The 18,939-nt window shown below is 40.2% G+C and overlaps 1 protein-coding gene across 1 annotated transcript in view; it reads left to right on the plus strand.

The window, feature by feature from the left end:
- The window catches only part of EPHA6 (EPH receptor A6), a 709,227-nt gene that overhangs the window by 669,304 nt on the left and 20,984 nt on the right, over positions 1-18,939 (plus strand). The window contains exon 14 of the mRNA XM_067546257.1: positions 17,012-17,161. Within this exon, the coding sequence (XP_067402358.1) occupies positions 17,012-17,161 (150 nt within the window). The remainder of the gene's footprint in view (positions 1-17,011; positions 17,162-18,939) is intronic.

The following is an 18,939-nucleotide window of genomic DNA, read 5'->3' on the forward strand; positions in this document are numbered from 1 at the left end:
CAGGATGATAGTGAAATACAAACTAAAAGTCACTCTGTGCCCTCATTCAAATATCTGAGAGAGATTTAGTACTGCCTGGTTATCTACAGCAAAACTTAATCATATTTCTATGCCAAACTATTCATCATCAAACAGATGGTTATCCTATTATTCAAGAATTTGCACGTGACACACTGCAGTGATCTATGGACTATATTAGTATGTCATTGAACCAAACAGAAACATCACAGAAACATTGCTCAGCAGCATCTAATATATTTAAGTGGCAAACTAGTATTTCACATCATTTCCTTGTAGTATTTTGGTAATTTGTTTACTTTCATTTATGCTATATAATAGCACTGACACCAGCTGAGTTGGAAGGGACCTCAGGAGGTTATCTAGTCCAACCCCCTGCTCAAAACAGGACTAACCTCAACTAAATCATCCCAGCCAGGGCTTTGTCAAGCCGCAGCTTAAAAACCTCCAAAGATGGAGATTCCACCACCTCCCTAGGTAACCCATTCCAGTACTTCACCACCCTCCTAGTGAAAAACTTCTTCCTAATATCCAACCTAGACCTCCCCCACTGCAACTTGAGACCATTGCTCCTTGTTCTGTCATCTACTACTATTGAGAGCAGCCTAGCTCCATCCTCCCTGGAACCCCTTTCAGGTAGTTAAAGGCTGCTATCAAATCTCCCCTCATTCTTCTCTTTTGCAGACTAAACAAGCCTAGTTCCCTCAGCCTCTCCTCATAAGTCTTGTGCTCCAGCCCCCTAATCATTTTTGTTGCCCTCCGCTGGACTCTCTCCAACTTGTCCACATCCTTTTTGTAGTGGGGGGCCCAAAACTGGACACAATACTCCAAATGCGACCTCACCAGGGCTGAATAGAGGGGAATAATCACTTCCCTCGATCTGCTGGCAATGCTCCTACTAATACAGCCCAATATGCTATTAGCCTTCTTGGCAACCAGGGCACACTGCTGACTCATATCCAGCTTCTTATCCATTGTAACCCCCAGATCCTTTTCTGCAGAACTGCTGCCTAGCCTGTCGGTCCCCAGTCTGTAGTTGTGCATGGGATTCTTCCGTCCTAGGTGCAGGACTCTGCACTTGTCCCTATTGAACCTCATCAGATTTCTTTTGGCCCAATCCTACAATTTATCTAGGTCACTCTGTATCCTATCCCTACTTTCCAGGTTATCTACAACTCCCCCTATCTTAGTGTCATCTGCAAACTTGCTGAGGGGGCAATCTAATGTATCCTCCAGATCATTAATGAAGATGTTGAACAAAACTGGCTCCAGGACCAACCCCTGGGGCACTCCGCTTGTGACCGGCTGCCAGCTAGACATGGAGTCATTGATCACTACTTGTTGAGCCCAATGATCTAGCCAGCTCTCTATCCATTTTATAACCCAACCCATACTTCTTTAACTGGCTGATAAGAATACTGTGGAAGACTGTATCAAAAGCTTTGCTAAAGTCAAGGTATATCACATCCACCGCTTTCCCCACATCCACAGAGCCGATCACCTCTTCATAGAAGGCAATTAGGTTGGTCAGGCATGACTTGCCCTTGGTGAATCCATGTTGACTATTCCTGATCACCTTCCTCTCTTCCAAGTGCCTGAAAATGGATTACTTGAGCATCTGCTTCATCATTTTTCCAGGGATTTTCCAGGGAGTTAAATATGGTCCAACATATCTCTCTCCAAAGCAGAATATTTCAACAATAAAATAAGAAAAAATACTATATATTAATATTTCCCACTGAGTTGCATACACTTTGGGACATGAGACTTAAATGATAACAGTTTCCAGCAACCTGGTAGAGTTTGTAACTTTTTCATAAAAGTGAATTTATTGCTGGTGGAATATGTCAGAGTGAAGGTTCTAGAAACTAACATCATCTCTCCATGAAGCAGCAATAGCGGTACAAGCCTTCTCCGACTGTCCCATTAGTATTCTGCAAACACTGAACAGGAAAAGCTGAGAGTCAGTCAGTCCCTATGTTCAGTCTGTTCTTGTTCTTGTGCTGAGACTTCCAACAATAGTACTAAATTAGTGCCCACTCTTGGTGTCTTTTGTGATATAGACAACTAGACTGAGACCAACAAACTGATTTCTCATGACTCACTAAACAGCCATTAACGTTTACATAGTCTTGCCTCAACACAGCCTGTAGTAAAATATTCTGAATTAAATAGAACTCTTAAAGTTCAACAAAAAGTGCATTTTTAAAATAATGTATAATACAAAATAATTCTCTTTATTCTATTTTCAAGATGTATTTGATTCTGATGAATTCTTACATTACATTCATATGAACTGAATGTAATCTGAGGAATTGACAAACTGTTTCAGGTTAAAATGAGAAGTGATCAGATCCTTCACCGAAATTGGAACAGAACATTTTCTGATGTTCAGAAAAGTTTGGTTTTCTTTTATTAAATACTCCATATGAATTCTCTTTTGTACTTCCTGATTCCAGCTAGGTGCAAATCCGAAGTGATAGAATACTTAGAATCTATATGACACTAATCTTGCAGTAATTCTCATCATTATTAGCAGTGTTACAACACTGGAACTTTCACAAGCCTCTTCTTTGTCATGTCTCTGGCCCATTTCTAGAATCAAGGTCTGGAGAAACATTAGATAAGCAAGATACAGTGTACTCTGGAGCAAACTACATCTAAATTCTGTATCTCAGGTGCCTGGATTCAGCAGCATTCTTGCACAGCCAACTGGAAATTCTGTCCCAGCTTCATTTAAATAAAAAAATGAAGGTTTTGAATTAATTAAAATGAAAATGAATAATGCAGTAACTACAGTAGCCCTAGTGTTAATTTTGAATTTAAATTCAATTTATTTTACTCTGTCCTCTATATTCAGCTTTCAGTACAGTGCAAATTTTATATTGACAACTTATAACTGCATTTGTAGAATCTGAGGGAAGTGGGGGGTGGATTTGGGTGTTAGGGCAGAAAGGTAAGGGGACAGCTGGTGAAATTATTGAGATATGGGAACTGACGGTTATGCACAATAGCTAGATGTTTCTGCTAAAATCATCAGTGGTGAAATAATTAATATTGATATTTAAATTGTCATCTTTAGATTTCAGTTAAAAAATCATTGATTTGAATGAAGCAGTTAATACAAATCAGAGCTGTTGTTTCAGGCTGTGTACAGACTCAGGCAGACAGCATTGTATCTCAGTTTACACTGGGGCCCTGATTTTGGAATCATAGAATCATAGAATTAGAAGGGACTGCAAAGGTCATCTAGTGTAGCCCCATGTCAAGATGCAGGATCTGTTGTATCTAAACCTTCCAAGACAGAGGCTATCCAGCCTCCCAAGTTCCCGACCATCTTCACATTCAAAACTAATTCATCCCTGCTCAACAAGACCAGATTCAAAATGGATGATCTTCTAGTTGTTTCCTCAACTTTTTGAATCAGAAAGCTGTCTCCTACACATGCTAAGATTTTGCAGGACATGTTATGTTTTGCTGTAATAGTCTTCCAACACATATCAGGGAAATTAAAATCTCCCATTAATACTAGCTCATATGTATTAGCTAATTTTGTTACCTGCTTGTAAAATGACTCATCCACTTTCTCTTCCTAATCTGGTGATCTATAATAGACCCCCACCATAACATTGCTATGTTACTTTCTCTTTTTATCCTCACCTAGAGACTCTCAGTAGGTCTGGTGCTTACTTCCTCTTGGACTTCGGAGCAAGTGTATACATTCTTGACATACAGCACACCACCTCCTTCTTTTTTCCCGTACCTATCCTTTTGGAACAAGCCAAATCCCTCAATGCTGGTGGGAGTTGTCCCACCAAGTCTCTGTAATGCTAATTAAGTCATAATTTTCTTCATATACCATGACTTACAGTTCATCCTGCCTGTTCCCCATAATCCTAGCTCGTATATACAAGCATCAAAGATATGTTGCAGACTGCCCTGTGCTTTTCTTCTTGCCTTTTTAATGCAGTTTAATCAGAGTTGCACAAGAGCCCCAATGAAGTCATTGAGAATCTGCATAGGTATAATTTCAGAATCAGGGCCTTCATGCATGTTTTCAATCATAAGGGCTAGTAACGTTTTTTACAAATGAGAACTTGGATTCTGGAGCACAATTCTACAGTAAGGAGTGGACTCTGTAGCAAATTCCATGGTCACAGAATCATGGAACACAAGTGGCCCTGTACACAATTGATTCAAATGTAACTTCAGAACAAACCCTCTTCAGCTTACTCTCTTGACTTCAATAAGACAACTTGTCTGAATGAAGTAGGTTTTGGGCATACAGGTTGTGAAGGACTCTCTAGGAGTAGCTTTCATGAAATTGCTTGCTGTAATCTGAGTTGTGCTGACAGAGATTGCAGACAGCTTGAAATTAATGCTACTTGAAGAGAGAGTTATCTTTGCAAAAATATTCGTGTTTCAAGAAAATACCATTTTTCCAGTATTGTCAGGTGGTATTATAGTTTCCAATCTGATCTGGTAGAGAAGGGTGCTTCTGAAACTTGATTTCTGAAAAGAAAAGGATTTCTCCATTGTTTATATTAAAGCATCTGAATTTGTGACATTCACTAGCGCAATTTAATCCTAGAAAAATGTAAGGCTTCACTTTCTAAAATATTAGGACCTAATCCTGCATCATCAAAATCAATGAATTCTGCCATTAACTTCCATTAGAGCAGGATTGGGATAGAGATTTTGCAAAACGTGTGTGTGTGTGTGTGTGTGTGTGGACAGATTTAAAAAAACATTCTTTTTCAAAGTTAAATGTGTTTCTGTCTCATTCCCTCAGAAAAGTATGCTAGCCTTTTAATTCTAGAGCATTGGAAGTTTTACCAGGTTTCCAACTATGGGTTCCTCATTCTCTCATCTCTACTATTTTATTTATTTTAAAATGAAAGAAATATTTTTCAAATGAATGGAAAATAATGGACACTTTGTCAAAGAGGGTTCCTTACTTAATGAAGTATGACCCTTGCTGTCCCATTAGATGTACAAACATGTTGGAAATGTTATTGGCCAGTCAGATTGTATAGTCTGTTGTATCTTTGCCATTTTATAAAGCTTGTTAAATTGTACTGTAAAGAAAATATGATTGCAGGACAGATTTAACTGTTTAAAAATATTCATTATCCTGGCATTTATATGAATTTTGAGGGTCAAAGATATGCATTTTTATCAGACTTTTTATTATCTTTCAACCTCAATGAAGGTCAATGCTTCAGAAAAGGGAAGGGATTTTTCTTGAATGTTAAAGTGATTTGGTACAAAGGAAATACTAATGAGAATTTTTTTTTACTGTATAGAAAAATGTGCGAGAAAATGTGACAGAATGTTTAATATTGAGAAGAGAGATAGATATTTTGAGTTTGATTTTTTTATTTCATTGAGCTGAAGATGGAGAACAATCAAAGGTTCATTCATAAAAAGAATAAAATTCGTTTTTAGAAAGAACCAATTCAAAAGTATTGATGGCCTTCAAGAAAGCAAAATGGCACATTGGTGGGGTATTCTGGGGAAACTTGCTGCTCCCCAGGTTGTACCAGTTCTATTGATAGAAGGCTTCGGTCTCCAGTATTGTTAATCCTAGCTGTGTTCACTAGCTCTACATACATGCCCGTGCTGTTAGAGCTGGGGGGAGTGTTAGCTGGGTCTTGGTAAAGGCATGGCACACAGTGCTTCTGGTTAAATTAAGGCTTTACCAGTTATAATGCCTCCACGCACTGCTGCTGGAGCAGTGCCCTTCCACCAGCATGCCTCTTGATGTTCATGAGACATGGTTTGCCTCTGTTTGAGACCCCAATCTAATGAAGCACTTAAGTAGATGCCTAACTTTAAGATGCCCTTGAGTAGTCCCATTCACTTCAAGCACGTACATAAGTGCCTATTTGAATCGGGACCTATATCAGCAGGACTAATTGATATGCATCCATCCTATAGCAAAGCTCTACAACCAAGGACATAAAAACAACCATCTATCAAATTCCTCAGCTGGAACCACAGCAAGCAGGGTGGCAGATGAAAACAGCCTCAAGTTCTTATTGCTAGATAACAAATCAGCTGTCAACAAAACTAGCACCATCTACGAGCTGATTTCAGATGAGACACTCAATATTGCTTTCATCAGTTCATTTCAGAGACACTCGATACTGCTTTCATCACTGAGATCTGGTGTACTGCAACCTCCAGCCCTGTTGTAATCCAATTCATCTACTAATATTAGCCAATCAAGCACAAAAGAGAACGATCCAGAATGAAGCAAAAAGAGTGGCAGCCCTCTTTCCCCCTACCCCAGATGCAGATGCTGCCCTATTCCAGAAAGAAAACCTTTTTAAAGCTTTTAGATTTTCTGTGAGGTGAAGAATTAGTGGTCTGCTGATCTCTAGGCAAAGACTCTTGGACTCAGTCCCTCCACTGTGAAGTAGGGAAGTATTTTTATCTCCATTTGGAAAACTGAGGCACAGAGAGATCAAGTTATTTGCCCCAAGTCAAACAGGAAAACTGTGATAGAGTTGGGACTAGAATGTGTCATGAGTAATAATAATTCCATGCCTTAACCACAAGACTATGCTTCCTTCTCACTGTGACACTGCAACTTCATCAGGAAGTGTTCTGGTGATCAATGTGAGAACCTCCAATCTCTCTATCTTTAGTGTTTCTATGGCACGCCTCACAGTAGTACCTGCTAGCCGACTCTTTCCATCCACAAACAGTTTTCCTCCTCTCATACATGCACACATGCATAATGTAAGTGTTAATAAGATGTTTGCTAGAGTTAACAAGACGTTTGCTAGAATAATTATTTTATGTTAAGAAGTTGTCTGCTATTTTTAAGACAAAAATGGGATGGCCAACTTTAAAAAAAAAAAAAAAAAGCATCAGGTTCCACATACCCAACTGTAGTATTTTTAAGTTAGCACGATGTTTGAAATAAAATGGCACTTCCTTTGAGATTTAAAAAAAAATCCAATCTTTTTTTAAAATTAGATTGGGGATTTTTTTTATTTATTTCAGTTCTCATGAAAATGAATGATTGACAGTACTGGCTGAAGTTAGTCATAATGTTGTCAGACTGGGGAAACTTTCCAGAACAGTTTTGCAGTCCTAACAAGTTGCTTCCCTGATATTCTAATAGTTGGACTCTCTGGAGAAAAATGTCAATAACACTTAATGATTTTAAATTACAGTTAGGGGATGCTGACAAATGTCCAGTAGGGATTCTAGAGATTAACTGAAGATGACCAAACTGATTTCTTGTATGAAAAATGTGGATAGATCTATGTCTTCCAATAAAATCACCACTCCAGTAAAGTGGGATGAGGTTTTTATATAGAATGATGAATTATATTCAGTATTTTAAATTTCAGTTCCCTCACTGAGGCTTTGCACTCCTTTCATTCTCAGGGCCTTTCATTCTATTTCTCTGGTCATAGGTAGGCAAGGCCTCATCCAACAAAATCTTCTGCAGAGCAATATAATTGAGACAAGTGTATATTTAACCATGTTTTTTTGTTGTTATTATTGTTTGAGACATGTCTGGGAGATTCTGTAGACAAGGAGTCAGCTAGGAGTACCCCCACTTACCCTGCAGACAGGGATTTTATGTGATCTACCAACTCAAGGAGACATGGGAGCCATTCTAGCAGAAATAGGCACAACCTGATATAAGTATTAACACTGAGCATATCCTGGTTTTAAGCCACTAAGTTTGGTTTCTGGATAGTTATGTATACTGATGTCTTCTAAGATATGTAATAGTTCATAAATCTCCTCTGCTTTCTTGTTGTCTAAGGTTTTCATCAATATCACTTCTTGACTTGGCTAGCATGAAATATTAAAGGCAGGGCAGCTAGCACACTTTTTTCTTTCCCTCTCTGCCATTCTTGATGTCTCCCCATCAGGCAGTCGGTAATTTTGAGCTTGCAAAAGTAAACTGGTCTTCAGCATTGCAGCATAATGTGCTGTAGCTGCAACAGTGGCTTAGCTCTGAATAGTTTACTGTTACATTGCTCTTCTGGATCTCAAAACACTGTTTAAATATTAAATTAATAATATTACAATTACAAGCAGTTAAGCCTAACTTCAGTACCAAGCAAATTGGCTGAAACTATACTAAAGAACAGAATCATCAGACACATAGATGAACACGACTTGTTGGGGAAAAGTCAACATAGCTTTTGTAAAAGGAAATCATATTTCACGAATCTAATAGAATTTGTTGAGGGGGCCAACAAGCATGTGGACAAGGATAATCCAGCGGATATAGTGTACTTAAATTTTCAGAAAGGCCTTCATCAAAGGCTTTTAAGCAAAGTAAACTGAGCTAAGAGGAAAGGTCTTCTCCTGGATCCGTAACTGGTTAAAAGATGGGAAACAAAGGGTAGGAATTAGTTTTCAAAATGGAGAGAAATACATAGTGGTGTCCCCCAAGGTCTGTACTGGGATCAGTACTGTTCAACATATTCATAATGATCTGGAAAAAGGGGTAAACAGTGAGGTTGCAAAATTTGCAGATGATACAAAACTACTCAAGATAGTTAAGTCTAAAGCAGACTGCGAAGAGTTACTAAGGGATCTCACAAAACTTGGTGACTGGGCAACTTAATGGCAGATGAAATTCAATGTTGATAAATGCAAAGTGATGCACATTAGGAAACATAATCCCCACTATACATATAAAATTATGGGGTCTAAATTAGCTGTTACCACTCAAGAAAGAGCTCTTGGAGTCATCGTGGCTATTTCTCTGAAAACATCCACTCCCTGGCCCACTACAAGGGGCAGAAGTGTGAAACCCACTAGGGTGGAGCTGGCTGTTTGCCACACGTGGTGTCAGGAGTGGGATTTGATCTTGCAGTAGACTTAAACTAGGGCAGTTCTAGTCCACCCCACTCCCTAGATGGAGGATGTGGTAAAGCCTTGGTGCAAGCCACAGCTGCCCAGCAGGAGGCTATGCGGGTCCAGATGACTGCCCAGCAAAAGTCAGTGTGACTACAGCAGGAGACAAACCAACTGTTGATTAGCCAGGCAGCACAGGACCGAACCACCCTATGAGAGGTTGAGCCAGCTGAAAGCCGTGGCTCGTGGCCATGAGGGGTTGTGCCCTCTAAGAGCCAGCAGCTGGCTACAGAAGATGACAGAAGACAATGATGTGGCGGCATATCTGCTCGCCTTTGAGAGAACAGCCTTGCGGGAGGCCTGGCTCTGAGATCAATGGGCCAGCATTCTCGCCCCATTCCTGTGTGGGGAGGCCCAGAAGGCCTACTACGACCTGACAGAGGCAGCTGCCTCCAATTACCCTCAACTGAAGGCAGAGATCCTCGCAAGGCTAGTAGTGACGACTGCCACCTGGGCCCAGAGGTTCCACGTGCCGAGGTCGCAGCTCTTCGATCTGATTCACCTGGCACGGAAATGGCTGCGCCCAGAAGTCCACAGCAAGAATAGGGTTACTGAGACCTTTGTCCTGGACAGGTTCATGAGGGAGCTGCCGCCAGACCTGTGTGTGCATGGGGAGGAGTTAGCCGGACTGACCCCATCTTCTATGATGACTTGGTCACCCTTGTCGAGAGACAGTTGGCAGCCAGGGAACTTTCACAGACTGCCGGGGAAGAAAGGCCTCAGAACAGGAGGTTATTCCCCGGCCCAAGGGCTCGGACTCCCGAAGCAGTAGGCAAGCCCATGCTGGAGAGAAGGGGCACTGGAGAATGAGCCCGCAAGGGGGTTTGGGGACCCTGGGGGGGGGAGGGAGGGTTCTGACCCCAAGCCTAGCAGCCCAATGGATACGGGGCTGTCTCGACCAGGGTACAGGTACTACGCCTGTGGAGAGCTAGGGCACCTAGCCGCCCAATGCCCAAATGCAGGGGAACCCATGCAATGTGGGATGGGTGAGTTTGCTGGCCCCTGTGGCCTGGTCTACCCGGTGGGGGTGGCAGAGACCGCCCATGGATACACCCGGCCAGTCAAAGTGAATGGCATAGCGACCACTGCTCTAGTGGACTTGGGGAGTGCCATCACCCTGGTCTTGGGGGAAACTGGTTGGCCAGGACCAGCTGTCCCGGGCCAAATGCACTGGAATAACCTGTGTGCACAGTATAGTCAATTTGTACCCGACCACTCTGGTCCAGACTGGAATTCAGGGGCGGACCACAAGGATAATGGTCAGTGTTGTCCCGAAACTTCCCTACTCAGTCTTCATAGGCCGGGACTTCCCAGGGTTTGGGTCCCTACTCCCCGTGGGAGACTCCCCGACGAGTAGTAACCCTGAGATCAGGAACGAGGACTCCATCGATTGTCCTCCCCTGATGTTCGCTGAGTCCACCCAAGCCCTGGTCCCTGACACAGGGAAATGGCGGGAGAGGCGAGCGGACAGCCGGTCATGGGGCCACGATCACCTGATTCAAGTAGCCCAACCCCATGGGGTTGAGCAGGGGGGAGATATGTGGTAAAATCAGGCCAGATGGCCACAAAAGAGTATACCAGGGCTGGGGTGTGAGCCCAAGAATGCCAAAAGCCCTTTCTCCTCCAAGCAGAGGAGAGAGTACTGCAGGGCAATTAGAGACAGCTGAACCCAATGAAGGGTGACTCCAGGTGTACTTAAACCCTGCCTTCCCTAAAGGGAGGTGGAGGAGCAAAGGAGGAGGAAGTTACCAGAAGGTTTGTGGCAGCTGGAGGAGATACTCTCCTGGGGCTAGGAGATGGTGCTTCTCTGCAGCCAGAGGAACAAAGGAGAGGAGAACCCTTGGCCCCAGCCGGCAGGAGGGAGCCACAGCCAGGTACCTCCCTGGGGAGATGGGGTAGCCGGTGACTCCTTGGGCCCACTACAAGGGGCAGAAGTGTGAGACCCACTAGAGTGGAGCTGGTTGTTTGCCACAAGTATTATTTACTCCTCATAACACAAGTACTAGTGGTCACCAAATGAAATTAATAGGCAGCAGGTTTAAAACATACAAAAGGAAGTATTTCTTCACACAACACACAGTCAATCTGTGGAACTCCTTCCCAAAGGGTGTTGTGAAGGGCAAGACTATAACAGGGTTCAAAAAAGGACTAGATAAGCTATAAGTCAGGATGGACAGGGATTGTTGTTTTCCAGAAGCTGGGAATGGGTTATGGGATGGTTACTTGATGATTATCTGTCCTGTTCATTCCCTTTGAAGCACCTGGCATTGGCCACTGTCAGAACACAGGATACTGGGCTAGGTGGACCATTGGTCTGACCCAGTATGGCCATTCATATGCTCTAATGAGACAGAGGATGTTTTGGGAAAAGGTGTCCATTTCATACTTAGTTTTTAGGTGTTTAAAGTCTGGAAAGAAGACATTTTTTGTATAATGTATCATTCTAATTCTATCTTTAGATAATAATAAAAGCACTCTGTGCCCTAACTGTGTAAATTAGGGGTGTTGAATTTTGTACCAATACATGTTGTTGTGAAGCTGTATGATGCACTAAATAAATAATATGGCATTTGTATTCTTGTTAGAAGGGGTTCTTGACAGCACAATGTGGAATTTTGGCATTGAATTAAAATCAAGAATAATTCAGGGGATTGTCGCTATTCAGAAGGCAGCAAGTAAAAAACAGGCTGTCATAAGTATTAGAATATCACCATCAGTTCTGTTTTACTACAGGAACACAAAATTAGCATATTGCTGAGCTCATTTTAAATTTTAGAGATGGGGCAAAAATGCAGCATTGTTCTTAACAAAAGAAGTGCTTGCTTGTGTAAAGGCTTTCTAGACTAGGAAACTGTGACAGCTTTAATTAATCCACTACAGTAGTTAAATTTAGATAAGGTATAAATTGTTTTAATTTGAAGGTGGCTCATTTTGTGTACAACATTGTGTTAGGTGAAAACTAAAAAGAAAAGCCCAATAGCAATGGTGTTATTTATTATTCTCATTGTGAACATGAAGTATCATCTTAGGTATCCTAAAGCTTGTGTGTCCTATAATGCATGAATGGCTAATAGTACTTTTTAGTCATATCAGTCTGACTGTTATTCAGACTGAGGTCTCAGCCTTTCAGAGTTCTTCCCAAGAAATAAAACGTCTTTTTTGCATAAAAGATATTCTGCAAACATAACTAAGTATGGAAATATACATCTTTATGCATATAATGGCTTTAAGTGTAAAATGAGTCTACTGTGTGAATTTAAGAGGATTTGCTTCCCTTAGCCATTAGATAGCCCAAGAGATTCCTTTAATGCTACAACATAGAGCACATCATGTGCCAAGGGGAATGAACTTCCATGAATTTTGTTAAGATTCTAGTCTCCATTCTTATTTTCACACTCTAGGAGCCACTACTGATTCAGTCCTATAGGAACCAGTCAGTAAAACTTTATAATGAAGGTAGTTTTGGTAGTCTAATCGGATTCTTTAAAAAGTCAATCACATGAAGAATCACATTTTGGTATGAATGCCATTCAAAGTGACAACTGTGACATCTTCTGAGTATATTTTCTGGATATGTGATGAGATTCATGAAAGGACTGATTAGATCTCCACCTCCAATCAAACTTTAATGAATAAATTCATTATCTATGTTCAGACTTGAATGCATAGTTCTGTTGATAATTTCATATAAAAATGTATTTTATGAATATCCAAATGTCAACTACTCATTATTTGTGTTTGTGTTTTCTCTAAACATAAAAATTCAGTAATTAACAACAGAAGTAGTCATTAAAATTCAAATGCTGATAAATGATAGATAAATATGTCTTCCATTGATTAAACGTCTACAAAATTAAAAATGTATGTTCATTAGAGCAATTCATTAATATGTTTCCCTACATAATATAGAGCTTTAAATTAACACACTGAACATTCAGATTAGTAGAATTTCATTTATTCTTGGATATAATGTATTGCTCACTGCTGTTCTGATGTCTCAGGAATTGTATTTGGATTCTGTCTGTTTTCTGGCCACTGATAGATAAAAAGGGCTTTGGATGTCAGTAGATACTAGCTTCTGTGAATAAATTTTGTTTTAACTGACGTCAGTAATTGGGAATATACCTATATTATGTAGGGGTCAGGAGCATCTTTTGAATCTCTAGGGCCAGTTCTCAAGCTGCACATAAGCTCACGCCCAAAAAAGCCATGGTTGGAAGAGAAACAGAGAATTCCTCTTTTGCGCCTTCCCTTAAAACCTGCAGATCATTCATGTATGTACATATGGCAAGAGGAATTCTTCAATAGGGCCTGGGTGCAGAGGGTAAAGTCTGCACTTGTTAGCACATGTGGTAACATCTCCTATGCACCTCCCTGACAACTGGCATGAAGAATCCATGCAGGTATTGCACCCACTTGTATTGGTCAACAGGAACACACTTTGTCTTCAGCTGTGTTTAAAAGCACATAGCACCAGAGAACCTGATCTAGCACATCCAGTAGGTTAATGGGAACCTTTCCATTGACTTTAACATGTGTTGTCAGATTAGGTCCTGAATTTGGCCTGAGTAACTAAACTAAGGACAAGAGGAGAAATGGTGAACATAAAGGGCAGGATGACAAAATAATGTTAAATTTAGTCTCTTCTTAAGAACCAATCCTATGCACTTCACAGTGGGGAGGAGTGAGAATTTTGCCTGTTTCAGTTGCTGAACAGTGAGAAACATTCGCTGATCAGGACACACAGGTGAATGAAAGACAGACACACAGATAGCACCAGGGGGGATCTATTTCTTGCCTAATCCACTCCCTAAAGTTCCCCAGACAATATCAGCCCTTGACAAGTGCACTCCTTCACCCCTTAAAAACCTCCGGGACATTGTAGCACATGTCCCTGTGTGAAATCACTGAGCCAGCTGCATCCAGAAAGATTGATGGCTCACTGCCATACATGCTTCATGAGTATTTCTGACCAAACCAATCTCGGGTGTGGCTGTGACTGTCTAATCCATCCCACGTCCCTCTGGATCCTGACTCAAATTTACTCCATTACAGGCACCTAAATCGTTTTCCCTGAGGTAAATAACTAGGACATTAGGGGGGTATAATTCACCCATCAATAAAGTTAAGATTTTGTCATGTTTATTTTTAGTAACAGGTGATGGGCAATACACAAAAATTCACAGAAGACCACGACCTGTCCATGACTTTTACTAAAAAAACCAGGAGGGAGTGGGCTGATAGTTGGGGGGACTGGCGCCCCAAGCTCTGCCACCTGGGCTTGAGGGGGCTTCAGCCCCCACTGTAGCCGTGGTGGCTTATATCGAAGAAGTCACCGAGGTTCATTAAAATCATGGAATCTGTGACCTCCGTGACTAAATTGAGTCCGTACCCATCAATAAGTGTAGAAGAGACATGAGCTGATTCTAGAATGAGCCCTTTCTGCCAAACCACTGAAGGCAGGCAGCCTCGATCCTGAGGCTAAGCTGCAATCCATCTGCCAACTTGGCTGCCCACTTGTGGGCCCAATGCGCAGTAGAGTGCCTGAAAATCCCAACATCAGACTTGGCTCTGATGTCTCCTGGAATCACAGACAGCATTAGTTCACCTTTGCCTTCCCTAGTCACTCAAAAAAGGGAACACGGGCCCTGTAACAGTCCAATTTCCAGAGCCCAATTGCCTGGAATGATTGAAAGTCAAAACCATCCAATGCTGATTGTCAATTAATAATGTGACCACTGCCTGTATGTTGTACCAAAAACAAACCCATTTGTTTCTAAATTTCTGAGCCCAAATAATGGAAGCCACCAATATCGGGGGGAGGGGGGAACTCAAACGGGACATCATTTGTTATTACCCACAATGCCCATTACTCAGGCCACCTCGGTGCTCACTGATTCCCTTGGTAATGCATTCCATAACAGGTTCCCCCAGAGGCATCCGATTATATCTTAAGCTCTGATTCCAGTATCCAATTGGATTGCCAGATTTATAGCCCATTAAACTGATCCAAAAATGTTTCTCATACCTCCAAATCTTCCCTCATTTCTTTGGTCACCCTGACAAAATTATGAGGCTTCTTGACTCCAGAGGTGTTAGCTGCCAAATTGATGCAGAAGGCCCTACCAAGCGCCACAGCTCTCCATGCAAAGTTTAAGTGCCCCATGATTACCTGTACCTATTTTCATATAACTTTCCTAGAACCTTTGAGTACCCTTATCAACACCCTTACATTATCTAGTTTTTTGTTGTGTAACTTTGATACAACCCTGCATTGTTTCCAATTTAGTTCCCAAATATATTAACTTCTGTGTTGGACATTCTGTTTTTTCTGTGATCTGTAGAAGCCACATGTGCTGCATGTGGGTAGGAGTGAAAGATGCCTTTCCTTTGTTCATCCTCATAAAGTCCAGGGAAAAATCACTCCTAGCATTTCTGGTTTAAATCTCAATGCCTAAATGACTAAGTATAGCACTAAATACATGGAATAAAGCATGATATTTTTTTAAAGCAATTCAGCGTTAGTGACCTAACTCTGCTCCCATTAAAGTCAATGTGAGTTTTGTCATTGACTTTAGTGTGGACAGAGTTAGGCCAAATTTGAACACCCAAAGTCTTTTACAAAACCATAGTGATTAAATGAAAAGTCATAATCCCAAAAAAGGGCATTTTAACCACAATCATTTATGAACCATAAAGACATTAACTAGCCACATTGGCTTGTCACAATGGTTACAATTTATAAAGGGAATAGTAACATTCAGACAAGGTGCCCATAGGTATATATTTTTGCCATGCAGTACTTTCTGATGCAACAGTGACATTGTAAGTCATCATCATCTTGACTAGTTATTGACAAATTTTCCACATATACTAAATGGATTAACAATGTATACTTGCTTCCTTTTTTAAAGATTACCTGAGTTTTCTTCAGCTTTCAAAACTACGTTCCAATTGATTTCTTTTCTTTCTTCCAGAAATAGCATTCACACTGAGCAGTATCTTTATTTTCTGTACATTGAAAAATGATTGGTTATCTCAACACTTCTGACTGCCCCATTCTGCCATCTAGAGGCACTATTAATACACTATGTTCAAGAAATAATGTTTTTCAAGAAGCTCCTCTAATCAGTGATGATTAACACGGATTTTTATTGAAGGAATGCATCAGGAGAAAAATCATTTTACTTTTACAAAGGCAAAAGAATTTTCCAGATATTAAATGTAATAGATAAAATATAACTGATTATAGCGTATAAAATATGATATTATGCAAAAGACCTCCACAGTGTGAATTTACGAGAGGGTAAATAATTGAACTATGGTGATCGAATTTTTGCAAATGCCTTTTTGCAATAGTAGAGTCATAGAGTTTAAGGCCAGAAAGGACCACCAGATTATCTAAATCTGAGATTCTGCATACCACTGGTTACTAACACCACCACCACCCAGCACCCACATACTAAACACAACAATCAAAATTAGAACAAATTAATACTCTTACTTGAAAGCTGCAGAACAAAACTATTAAATGCCCTAAGGAAATATCTATTCCAGATGTACTTAATTTGCAATGTATCTAGGGATTTACAGAAAAAGATGCAAAAAGATTATCACAAATAAAAGAGAATGTAGAGGAAATAATTTCCTTTCTGTTTAATAGGTTTTGTGAAGTGCTTGTCTGTCCTGCATCTACAGTTAGCACCACTTTTTTGTTTCATTGGAGGATTAGGTTGAAAATATTGACATATTAAGAACTTCATATTTGGGACATTTTCAATCAAAAGACGTGTTCTGATTAATTATGTGAATCTGAAGGAACATCTCAAATGTCTTTTGTTGTGTGACATATTTTTCAAGCAGTGCTGTTTGGTGAGTAAGATTACAGATAAAACTGAGTTTCTATCAATATGTGTATAAACCATACTTCTTTGTCATTTATAGTAAATTGCCAAGGCAAAATTGTATTGTCAGTCTGGTCTACAGACAGCAGAACGTGGAACCTCAACACCTAAGGAGTTTGTTTATTTATTTTGTAAGGTACTTGCAGTTTTGTATTCAAGTGATACAGCGGAGTTTTTAACATGTCTTCCAGGGTGGAAAAATCCCCATAAGGTGGACTGCCCCTGAAGCTATTGCCTACAGGAAGTTCTCTTCAGCAAGTGATGCATGGAGCTATGGGATTGTCATGTGGGAAGTGATGTCCTATGGAGAGAGACCATATTGGGAGATGTCTAATCAGGATGTAAGTACTGCATAGGACTGATCTGCCACTTCGATTAAATGTTCTTTGAAAATGATTATCACCCCTACCATTTTTGCTATGTTACTTACTTTCTCAATCAGATCCTCAGCTTGTATAAATCAATTTAACGTCATTGACTTCAATGAAACTATGCTGATTCACACCAGCTGAGGATCTCTCTCTCTGTAACTAAAACTTTGACTGCTCCCTAAAAGGGCTAAAGCCACACAACAAAAAGTCCTAATCAGTTTGCAAGATTCCATGATCAGATGTGTGCAGCTTCCATCCAAGTCAGTGGGAGCCTTATGCCACCTGCATCTGAGGATACAATTTGCTCAACAAAGCAATTTATCAATTCCTCCATGAATAGTGGTGCTATACCAGTGAGCAGTTTGGTCCAATATATCTACAGCACCCTGATGGTGCCCTTCAATGGACATACTTTAGGTGGTGAATCCCAAAACACTCCTGGCGCTAATGCTATACAATTTCAATCTGCCGTGAGAAGATTATTTCTACTTCTGCTTTTTAATAATTAATATGCAATGTTTTTCTTTACAAACTACCTGTGGTTTTACAATTGTACAGGACAGTTTAAAAGTATAAAGTAATATATTTTCCTCTGCCATTTGCTCACAAAAGTTTCTATATAAAGTTTATTCTTAACTAGAACAAACATCATCTTCCAATGAAGTTGAAAGTTTGTCCTATAATCTGTGGCACTAGAGGAGATGGGGCATTTTTCCCCACAAGTTACATTTTCCACAAGTACTGCAATTGATGTTGGCACCCAATAGTTTAAAACAGCATGTCTAAGCCTCACTCAGGAGACAGACTCCCAGTCATGGTACAGAATAACAGCCATCCCATTCTTATCACTCCTCAGGCACCAGCATAATGTAGCTATATCTCTAGGTGTTGTCTGTGAAAAGTTCACAAAACTTTTCCAGGTGATTATTTTTTACATCATTGCAAGGATGTTGTCACTCCAAGTTGATTGACAATTCCATTAGGCTGATTAGTCAATAAGGGGTTTGACAAAGGTATTTTTAAGGTATATATTAAGGAAGCCATCTTTTCAGAATGTCTCAGGAGAAAAAAAATCAGTCATGGCAACGCTGCTATATTAATCAACATTACACTGTATCAAAACATATATAACTGGGATGCTGCAAAATATGTGTCAAAGTAAAATTATTGCCTCAAAAGATCTCTTTCCCAATATAATTTGATGAAGTTTGATTAATATGATCAAGATGTTAATAACAAACAAATGTGAGATTCCAAACATTCAGTAGTTTTAATTGCATTGGGAAATTTCAAGTAGTTAGGCATACAGAATGTAAACCTTACCTTTGCACCATATTGTGGCATATGTTTTAGCACAGTAAGTAACTCTAAATAGGCATGAGTTTGTTTTACAGAAATAATATGAATTTCCCAAAAGTTAGTGATACTGTAGTTCTGGCAAGGGAAATGGGGGGAGGACAGGAGGGAAGGGAGCATGCACAGAGCTGACAAGTCCTGTATAGATATGGAGAATCACAGGTTCTGTTGTAGCAAAAAGTCTGCCAATCTTAATATTACAAATATCAATTTTCAGGGGTTATATTTTGATTACAATAAAACTCTGCTGTAGCCAGCAATAACATTTATTTAACTATTTTTTATAATACTAAGATCTTCAAAGTAAATAAAAATTCAACAGGTTTTAGATGCTTTTTCAAGTTCTACCATATAAATTGCTTTTTTAATGAAAAAGGGGAGCTTTGGAAACT

The sequence above is a fragment of the Emydura macquarii genome, unplaced genomic scaffold (assembly GCF_026122565.2).
Source record: "Emydura macquarii macquarii isolate MOO-44397 ecotype Brisbane River unplaced genomic scaffold, CSIRO-AGI_Emac_v2 contig_1119, whole genome shotgun sequence".
NCBI classification, from domain to species: domain Eukaryota; kingdom Metazoa; phylum Chordata; order Testudines; family Chelidae; genus Emydura; species Emydura macquarii.